This window comes from Triticum dicoccoides, chromosome 7A, assembly GCF_002162155.2.
Source record: "Triticum dicoccoides isolate Atlit2015 ecotype Zavitan chromosome 7A, WEW_v2.0, whole genome shotgun sequence".
NCBI classification, from domain to species: Eukaryota; Viridiplantae; Streptophyta; class Magnoliopsida; order Poales; family Poaceae; genus Triticum; species Triticum dicoccoides.
The window spans coordinates 667754229-667765011 of NC_041392.1; the positions used below are offsets into that span (position 1 = coordinate 667754229).

At 53.4% G+C, this 10783-nt stretch overlaps 1 protein-coding gene across 1 annotated transcript; it reads right to left on the minus strand.

Annotated features, from left to right (window-relative positions):
- Positions 1–579: 579 nt before the first annotated feature.
- On the minus strand, positions 580–2165 carry LOC119333526 (probable carboxylesterase 15). Its single transcript, XM_037606394.1, has 2 exons — positions 2031–2165; positions 580–1814 (listed from the first exon to the last, which is right to left on the minus strand). The coding sequence occupies exon 2, from the start codon at positions 1732–1734 to the stop codon at positions 772–774; it is 963 nt and encodes a 320-aa protein (XP_037462291.1). The 5' UTR covers positions 1735–1814; positions 2031–2165; the 3' UTR covers positions 580–771.
- Positions 2166–10783: the final 8618 nt, after the last annotated feature.

The following is a 10783-nucleotide window of genomic DNA, read 5'->3' on the forward strand; positions in this document are numbered from 1 at the left end:
TGAAACGAAGGAAGTATTAGCTAGAAAATAAACTATGGCTGACGATTTTCTGGATTGTTGGATCTTCATCCAACGGCCACAATTGCCCTCATGTTGTTCTTCTTGCAACCAACACCGACCTAACTGCCTACCCTCACCTCCTGCGGCCGAGGCGTTACCACGCTCGCCACGCCGCTCTCGCCCTCTCCTGAATCATTTCTCATGCCATCCCTGCCCTCACACACATCCTGGGACGTCTCCCCAGCTTCGGGTCGTTCCCCTTCGAGCCCTAGCCATTGTCCTCGTGCTTTGCTGAGTGTCGGATGCTTCGGGTTCAGCTCTAAGGCTCAATTCGACAGACACAAATTCTACTTTCAAGTGTCTAATATATAGCAAAAGCGAATTTTTCATTTTTTACAATTCCAAGAACATATTTTATGCGCAAGATTAAAACTCCACATAACTGAATATATCCGCATCACCTTCCACTAAGTAGTACTTAAGTTTTTTTTAGAGATTCTAATATAAATTACATACGGAGCAACATGTATGAATCTACACTTTAAACTACATCTATATACGTTCGTATGTAGTTCATCTTAAAAAATTAAAAATACTTATATTTAGGAACGGAGGCTCTAGTGGAAGAGAACCACTACAGTGGCCACCCAAAGCACACTATTAAGCCACCTAAATCATTTTATTTTCGAATTGATAGCATGCAAGCATCGAAATGATGGCATCGCCCGATACTTTGCATGCCAAACAGATTACTAGCACGTTTATCACTACTTAGTCCTGACCGCCGACGCCGGTTGAATCGGCTGCGTCTCTGCCCAACCGGCCGACGACTCGCACGACCTCGCCGCTGGTCTCCGACCACGGGTCCCTGGAGAAGAAGCCGTGCTCCTTGCCGGCGAACACGGCGAGCTCCACGTCGTTCCCCGCGGCCTTCATCCCGTCCACGTACCGGACCTGGTTGTCCTTCAGCATGTCGTCGCCGCCCACGACGACGAGCACGCGGCCGCCGACGGGTCCCAGGCCCATGCTGTCCGGCCCGAGCGGGTTCATCAGCGGGTAGTCCTTGTTGGCGCCGGCCGGCAGCGCGAGCCGGTTGTACCGCTCCGCCACGTCCCGGCTCAGGAACGCGCTGCCCCGCGAGCCCAGCTCGGACTGCGTCGGCGCCTCGGAGGTGAACGCCGGCATGATGAGGACGTACCCGGCGATTTTGACGAGGTCCAGCCCCGCCGCGCCGAACCGGGCGGCCATGTGGTGCGCGATGTTGGCGCCGGCGGAGTCGCCGGACACGAAGAGCCTCCCCGGGTCGGCGCCGGAGTCGGCGAGCCAGGATTGGACGTCCTCGTCAGACCCAGATCCGTCAGCAGGGCCGGGGGCGAGGCGGTAGTCGAAGGAGAGCACGAGGGCGGGGAGCTCGTGGGCGAAGCGGAGGCAGCAGGCGTGCACGGAGGGCCAGGCGCGGCTGCCGATGCAGAAGCCGCCGCCGTGGAAGTAGGCCAGCACAGGCAGCCTCAGCCGCGCCTTCCCCTTCCCCTCCCGGCGCGCAGGCCTGTACATGCGCACGCCGAGGCCGTGGGCGGCGTGGTACACGGCGTCCCTCCACTCGACGCGGCCGTCGTCGCGGTCCTCCACCGTGTACGGCGCGGCGGCGGAGCGCACGGTCGTGCCGTCGCTGAGCACCTGCAGCACGCCGCGGCAGTCCTCCACGACGCGCGGCGCCTCCGTGCCGCCCGCCATCGCCTCCCCGCCGGACGCGCGCGCCGACGTGGACGTGGAGAAGCTGGCTGGTCGGCTCGATTCGACCCGATCGATCCGATCTGCTACAGGCAGTTGGTTAGCGCACACGTGACACGCCACGTACCATATGCGCGGCCAGCAGCTCGTGGGTTGGTGTGATGAGCCGTGAAGAGCGTCGTGGAGCGGGCGCGCGTGCTGCTGTAGCTGACTGCGCGGTGAGTAGGTGCCGACGTGCCGTGGCGGTGGGCGGTGGCGGTCAGCCGTGTGCACATTATTGTTCGGGTTCGGTGGCTAACCTGGCGCAGGCCTGCCGGTGCTCGAGCGTCGAGGTGACGGCGGCGCGGACGCGGCGGGCGGCGGGACGGAGGCGACGATTCGCCTCCGTGCAGCAGCACATGCTTCTCCGCGCGTCGGCCGCGCGGCGTGGAAGAGGCGGCGGGCCGGCGCTGTCTCGCGCAGGAGCAGGCTGCAGGCCATGGCGATTTGGAGCTTTCGGAGAAGACGACTCGGCTTTGGGGGATTCCACACAGCTTAACGTTAAACTGACTCTCATGACATGTGGGACCCTTTTGTTTCAAGTTGGATGACATGCGGGATTTCGGGTGGTAAGTACTTTTTTCTAGCAGATTTCCATCCATTCGGCCATTCATATCTACAGTAGATTTGACTAATACTATAAGCCATTAGAGTATGCTGAATTTCATACGAAACAAGGGTCGGCTTGGTCATGTTTACTGTTCCGTGTGAAGTTGTTGGTGCTTTTTAATAATCATAATAACAATTTTGAATCGTCTTTCTGTCCCTAGGCAACAGAGAAGCACCATTAGTGCATCTACAATGCTAGGAGCTTACATACGCGCTTACCAAGAAAACAATAAATATAATAAAATCTGAAAAACACCTAAGCGCCTCATCCCTCAACGCTAGACGCTAATTAACTAAACAACGCAGGCGCTAAGTGCTGGAAGAAAAATGGCCAAGCGCTGGGTGCGTGATTTGGCGTCGATGTCAGGGTTGACACCAGGATTACAGCCGGCAACCGCTAATCTGCTGGGATTACGAACCTGGCGCCGGGGCTAAGCGCCCAGCGATGGAGATGCCCTTAGAGAAAGAAGCACTGATGATGCTTCAGTCTGCTAAAACATTTAGGCCTCCTTTGGTTTATAGGGTAGGAAAATCGTAGGAATAGTTTAGCCTGATTATCCTTGTATTCAAACTCTTCAATGGTGTATTCGGAGGAGGAACCCTTCTTGCAATGCCGAAGACAACACTGCGCGCCGGACTCATCGTCATTGAAGCCTGGTTCAAGGGCTACTGAGGGAGTCCTGGATTAGGGGGTCTCCGGACAGCCGGACTATATCCTTTGGCCGGACTGTTGGACTATGAAGATACGAGATTGAAGACTTCGTCCCGTGTCCGGATGGAACTCTAGTTGGCGTGGAAGGCAAGCTAGGCAATACGGATATGTATATCTCCTCCTTTGTAACCGACCTTGTGTAACCCTAGCCCTCTCTGGTGTCTATATAAACCGAAGGGTTTTAGTCCGTAGGACAACATACAATCATACCATAGGCTAGCTTCTAGGGTTTAGTCTCTTTGATCTCGTGGTAGATCAACTCTTCTAATACTCATATCATCAAGAACAATCAAGCAGGACGTAGGGTATTACCTGCATCAAAAGGGTCCGAACCTGGGTAAACATCGTGTCCCCTGCCTCCTGTTACCATCCACCTTAGACGCACAGTTCGGGACCCCCTACCCAAGATCCGCCGTTTTTGGCACCGACATTGGTGCTTTCATTGAGAGTTCCACTATGTCGTCACCATAAGGCTTGGTGGCCCCTTCGATCATCGCTAGCGATGTGGTCCAGGGTGAGGCTTGATGGGGTCATGTACCTAGGGTAGGGTCACAGACCTGATCTAAGTACCCTGCCCAAGGACACCCTTGGAAGAGGTCACCTTCCAGTCGACCAACGAGGGACTCACTCGACTGACTTGAAGGACTCGACCATGAAGACTCACTCGACCACCAGAAGGTCAAGAGGCACTCTGCACTGCAACGGCCTGTAATTAAGTAGACTTTATGATAGTAAAGACACTTTATGTGGGGCGTTACCAGTAACGCCCCAGACTTAACTCACCTTAAACCCTCTCCTACGTGGGCTGGCTGGGGTCCTGGCGCACTCTATATAAGCCACCCTCCCCCACAGATAGAGGGGTTCGGGACCTTGTAACTCATATACACATAATCCACTCGACCGCCTCTGGGCTCCGAGACGTAGGGCTTTTACTTCTTCCGAGAAGGGCCTGAACTCGTACATCCCTTGTGTTTACAACTTCTCCATAGCTAGGACCTTGCCTCTCCATACCTACCCCCACTCTACTGTCAGGCTTAGAACCACGACAGTTGGCGCCCACCATGGGGCCGGTGTTTTAGCGATTTTGTGGGGAAGTTGCGATTCTTCCGAGTACTTTCATCATGGTGGCTGATGGAGTTTTGGTCGAGGGTCGAGAGATCCGTCTCGGCTCTCTCACCTTCATCGCCGACGACTCCGCCTGGCTCCAGGAGGCTCCACTCGACGTTGATGCGCTCCCCGTCCGCGGTGCGACGCATTTTCGCGCATGTGTCCGCGGCGTTCTGCTGCGGCAACCGTCGACCCCGTATCGGTCGACTCCCCCATCGGCCACCCTCCCGGTCTCCCGCCAGCGCAAGCACTCAGGCCGGTCGAGGCTTCAGCGGTGGGTGAGGCACGCGGTGGCTCGCCAGTCGGCCACCACCCAAGTTGCGGCAATCGAGCCCGACGAATCTCTCTATGGCTTGTTCGATCTGTCGACTGGCTCCGTAGAGACCGCATCCGAGTGCGATAGCAGTGATCCTGTGGCGGAAATCCTGATGGTCGACGGGCCCCGCAGTCCCCCTGGCTTCGCCCGTGATGGTGGAGCAGGCGACGGAGGCGACCCCGCACGAGACCATGAAGAGTACCAGCCCGAGCCACTCGACTCTCTGCAAAGAGAGGAACTTCGCCGCAGGAACATGGATGCCCTGCGTACTCCCATCGCAGGAGAAACCCCTGAGGCTCGCGCCTTGGAGGAGGCACGTTTGGCCAATTTGGCCGAACGCACTCGACTGGAGAATCTTCAGCGAGCACTCGACGAGCGCGCGCGGCAACGAGTTCCCGACACCAGTCGACGTCAACTCTTCCCGCCGACTCAGGTATATCGAACCCCAATCCAGAATTTAGCAGCTGCGACCCGTATAGCAGAGTCCATCCAGCCTTCTCAGTCGGAAGCTGGCAGAGGTTTGATGCAGATCAGGGATCTGCTCCGGGCAGCAGGAGATCAGAATTCGGCCGTGTCGCAGTCGCGCAACAGAATTCACAGTCGATCCGTCGCTGCGAATACGGTTCAGTCGGCTCACAGTCCCAGATCGCCTCCGCGGCGCGAAGGGCGCGAGAATCGGCGAGACCAATATGGTGACCGACTCGACCGAGATGATAGGCGTCGAGTGCCCAATTCCCCTCCGAGGGGTGGGTCTTACGCTCCTCGGCAGCAAGATGACAGACGTCAGTTCAGTACGGGGCGAAGAGTTCCAGTCGACCCCAGAGAACCAGGCTTCGACGCGTGATCCATTATCGTGCAAGGTTTGGTCGACCGGAACAGAGCCCATCGAGGCGGACTCGACAGAGACGCGCCCACAAGCAGTCGAGTGCATGTTTCTGGTCCTGAATGTTTCAGCAGAGCTATCAGAGCCGCAGTTATCCCTCCCAATTTCAGGTTGGCAACAGGAGTCAGCAAGTTCACTGGTGAGTCTAAGCCTGAAACTTGGCTTGAGGACTACCGAGTGGCAGTTCAGATTGGTGGTGGGAACGACGAGGTGGCCATGAAGCATTTGCCCCTCATGCTGGAAGGTTCTGCCAGGGCATGGTTAACTCAATTACCTCCCAGCAGCATTTACACTTGGGAAGATCTGTCCCGAGTGTTCATCAGAACGTTTGAAGGAACTTGCAAGCGACCAGCTGGACTGACAGAGTTGCAAGTCTGCGTGCAGAAGACCAATGAGACTCTTAGAGAGTATATTCAGAGATGGATCACTTTGCACCATACTGTGGAGAATGTGTCTGATCATCAGGCAGTCTGCGCCTTCAAGGATGGTGTCAAGAACAGAGAATTAAGTTTGAAATTTGGTCGAACCGGTGACATGACCTTGAGTCGGATGATGGAGATTGCTACCAAGTACGCCAACGGCGAAGAAGAAGACCGACTCCGAAGCGGCAAGCACAAGCCGAGCCAGTCGGAAAAGGGAAACACCAGTCGGAAACAGAAGCGGAAGGCTGAACCAGCAGCTCCTGGAGAGGCTCTGGCCGTGACTCAGGGAAAGTTTAAAGGGAAACCAAAAGGATCCTGGAACCCTAAGAAAGTAAAGGATAAAGAAGGGAACGACGTAATGGATATGCCATGTCACATCCACACAAAGAACGAAGAGGGGAATATCATCTACCCGAAGCATACCACTCGCCAATGTCGACTCCTGATCCAGCAGTTTCAGGGAAAACAGTCTAAGGACAAGGAGAAGGAGTCGGACAAGGCCGAAGACAAGGAGGACAGTGAGGAAGGATATCCGCATATCAACTCCACTCTGATGATCTTTGCAGATGTGGAAAGCAAGAGTCGATTGAAAGTCATTAACCGAGAGGTGAACATGGTTGCCCCGGCAAAAGCAAATTATCTGAAATGGTCCCAAATACCCATCACATTCGACCAATCTGATCACCCGACTCATATTGCCACCCCTGGGAGGCAAGCTTTGGTGGTCGATCCAGTTGTCGAAGGCACTCGACTGACAAAAGTGCTGATGGACGGTGGAAGCGGGCTGAATTTGTTGTATGCAGACACACTGAAAGGAATGGGCATTCCGATGTCCCGACTGAGCACCAGTAACATGAGCTTTCATGGAGTTATACCAGGGAAGAAAGCCGAGTCACTCGGCCAAATAGCTCTGGACGTGGTGTTTGGTGATTCGAAACATTTTCGCAAAGAAAAGTTGACGTTTGAGGTCGTGGATTTTCAGAGTGCATGTCATGCCATTTTGGGGAGACCAGCTTACGCACGATTCATGGCTCGACCATGTTACGTGTACCTCAAATTGAAGATGCCCGGCCCCAAAGGAGTGATCACTGTCACCGGTGATCGGAAAAAGGCAGAAGAGTGCTTTCAGAAGGGCTTAAAGATTGCCGATTCCCAGGTGACAGTGGTCGAATTCGAAGAATACAAGCAAAATGCAGATCCGAGTGATTTGCTGCGATCCAAGAAACCTGCCACAGAGTCTGCATTTCAGTCGTCCGGTGAGACGAAGCCTGTTCACATTCACCCGACCGACCCCGATGCAGCTCCGACCCACATCTCCACAACACTCGACCCGAAATAGGAAGAAGCGCTCATCCAGTTCCTCCGTGAGAACTGGGACATTTTTGCATGGAAGCCCGCTGACATGCCAGGTGTTCCCAGGGGACTGGCTGAGCATCGCCTAAGAGTCGACTCATCTGCAAAACCAGTCAAAGAGCATCTTCGGCGGTCCGCCGTCCAGAAGAGAAAAGCCATTGGTGAGGAAGTGGCTCGACTGTTGGCGGCAGGATTTATCCGAGAGATATACCACTCCGAGTGGCTCGCTAATGTCGTCATGGTTCCTAAGAAGGATAAATCGCTCCGAGTGTGCATTGATTTCAAGCACATCAACCGGGCCTGCCCGAAAGATCATTTTCCTCTCCCTCGCATAGATCAAATTGTTGACTCAACCGCGGGATGCGAGAGACTGTCTTTTCTAGACGCCTACTCCGGGTACCACCAGATCCGTCTGTACGGACCCGACGAGGTAAAAACAGCTTTCATCACTCCATTCGGGTGCTTCTGCTATATCACCATGCCATTCGGCCTCAAGAATGCCGGAGCCACATTTATGCGAATGATTCAGAAGTGTCTACTCACTCAAATCAGTCGGAATGTGGAAGCGTATATGGATGATATCGTTGTCAAGTCACGAAAAGGTTCCGACCTGCTCGCTGATCTTGCCGAAACATTTGCCAACCTCAGAAGGTATGATATCAAGCTCAATCCATCAAAGTGCACATTTGGAGTTCCTGGTGGCAAGTTACTCGGTTTTCTCGTTTCCGAACGAGGAATCGACGCTAATCCAGAGAAGATCGACACTATTCTCCGAATGAAACGCCCTGTGCGAGTGCACGATGTCCAGAAGCTTACTGGATGCTTGGCCGCATTAAGTCGATTCATCTCACGACTCGGTGAAAAGGCATTGCCTCTTTACCGACTGATGAAGAAGGCAGACAAGTTCGAGTGGACTCCAGAAGCTGATGCAGCGTTTGCCGAGCTAAAAGCTCTGCTCTCCACCCAGCTGGTGCTTGCTGCTCCAATCAGCAAAGAGCCTCTGTTGCTCTATATCGCAGCCACAGGACAAGTCGTCAGTACTGTGCTAACGGTCGAGCGGGAAGAAGAAGGAAAAGCTCTCAAAGTTCAGCGCCCAGTGTATTATTTGTCTGAAGTCTTGAATCCATCCAAACAGAGATATCCTCATTATCAGAAGCTTGTGTATGGAATATACATGACCACAAAGAAGGTTGCTCATTATTTCTCTGATCATTCCATCACAGTCGTCAGCGACGCCCCACTATCAGAGATTTTGCACAACAGAGATGCAACTGGTCGAGTGGCTAAATGGGCGATTGAACTTCTTCCCCTTGATATCAAGTTTGAGGCAAAGAAAGCCATTAAGTCCCAGGCAATAGCAGATTTCCTCGCCGAGTGGATTGAACAGCAGCAGCCGACTGAAGTTCACTCGGAGCATTGGACCATGTTCTTTGATGGCTCTAAGATGTTGAATGGTTCCGGTGCTGGGGTTGTCCTGGTTTCCCCCAGAGGAGACAAGCTCAGATATGTGCTCCAGATTCACTTTGATTCCTCCAACAATGAGGCAGAATATGAGGCCCTCTTATATGGGTTGCGCATGGCCATTTCACTCGGCGTCCGTCGCCTGATGGTCTATGGCGACTCAGATTTAGTGGTCAACCAAGTGATGAAGGAGTGGGACGTGAGAAGCCCAGCCATGACTGGATACTGCAGTGCAGTGAGGAAGCTGGAAAAGAAGTTCGAGGGGTTGGAGCTCCATCATATACCCCGACTGAAAAATCAAGCAGCTGATGATCTAGCAAAGATAGGTTCCAAGAGAGAAGCCATTCCGAGTGGCGTGTACTTGGAGCATATACACACTCCGTCAGTCAAAGAAGATCCTTTCACCGAAGAAGCTCCACAGCCCAAGAGTGCCACAGATCCGACTGAGGTTGAAGTCCCAGCAGTGGTCGACTTGGTCATGGAGATCTTGGTGGTCATTCCCGACTGGACAGTTCCATATATCGCGTATATCCTGAGAAAAGAGCTTCCGGAGGATGAGGAAGAGGCTCGACAGATCGTCCGTCGATCTAAGGCCTTTACCGTAATCAAAGAACAATTATACAGAGAAAGCGCGACTGGAGTTGGTCAGAAGTGCATAACACCAGAAGAAGGTCGACTCATCCTCAATGATATCCACTCGGGGACCTGTGGTCATCATGCGTCCTCTCGGACCATCGTGGCCAAAGCATACCGAGCCGGATTTTACTGGCCAAAGGCGAATGAGATGGCAAAGGAGATAGTGGATAAGTGCGAGGGATGTCAGTTCTACTCGAATATGTCGCACAAGCCTGCATCGGCTCTGAAGACCATTCCACTCGTCTGGCCTTTCGCAGTATGGGGGTTGGACATGGTCGGTCCTTTGAGAACAGGGCGAAGTGGCTTCACGCATGTACTGGTGGCAGTCGACAAGTTCACCAAGTGGATTGAGGCTAAACCAATCAAGAACCTTGATGCCGGTACTGCTGTTAGCTTCATCAGGGAATTAATATTCAGATATGGAGTCCCGCACAGCATCATTACGGATAATGGGTCGAACTTTGACTCGGAGGAATTCAGAGATTTCTGTAACTCTCAAGGCACACGGGTCGACTACGCTTCAGTCGCCCATCCGCAGTCGAATGGACAGGCGGAGCGAGCCAATGGCCTGATTCTCAAGGGATTGAAACCCCGACTGATGCGTGATCTTAAGCATGCAGCTGGAGCTTGGGTCGACGAATTTCCCTCAGTGCTTTGGGGACTGCGGACCACACCTAATCGGTCGACCGGAAGAACTCCATTCTTCTTGGTCTACGGAGCTGAAGCAGTCTTGCCGAGTGATCTTCTCCACAATGCTCCTCGAGTTGAAATCTACAACGAAGCAGAAGCTGAACAAGCGCGGCAGGACGCAGTCGACCTTTTAGAGGAAGAAAGGGAGATGGCTCTGATCCGGTCGACCATCTACCAACAAGATTTGCGTCGTTTCCACGCCAGAAATGTGAGAGGTCGAGCCTTCTAGGAAGGAGATTTAGTTCTCCGAGTGGATCAGCACAAACCACACAAGCTTGCTCCTTCTTGGGAAGGTCCCTTCATCGTCACCAAGGTTCTCCACAACGGGGCGTACCGTCTTTACAACGTCGAGCATAATATCGACGAGCCCCGAGCTTGGAACGCGGAACTACTCCGCCCATTTTACACTTAAGGTTTATCACTCGGATGAGTTGCAATAAAGTACTTCTGTAGTTCATGGACCTCAAAATAATAGTGTCATAATTCCTCCATAATTTTTGTCACTTTTTATTCCCCCTCAGTGGGTGACTTAGCCGCGAATCCGTTTCGCCTAAGTTTGTAAAAATCCTACCGAGTGGTGAGCCAGACTCCCACTCGGAGGCTTAGCTGCGAATCCGTTTCGCCTAAGTTATCGAAATCCTACCGAGTGGTAGCAAACCTCTCACTCGGGGGCTTAGCTGCAGCCCTGTGCTCGCCTAAGTTTGTAAAAAATCCTACCGAGTGAAGAGCAAACCTCTCACTCGGGGGCTTAGCTGCAGTCCAAGAACTCGCCTAAGTTTGTAAAAAATCCTACCGAGTGGTAAGCCAGACTCCCACTCGAAGGC

Bases quoted from the DNA above. Each gene is read 5' to 3' on its own strand.
- LOC119333526 (XM_037606394.1), bottom strand. From the start codon at position 1,734: ATGGCGGGCGGCACGGAGGCGCCGCGCGTCGTGGAGGACTGCCGCGGC.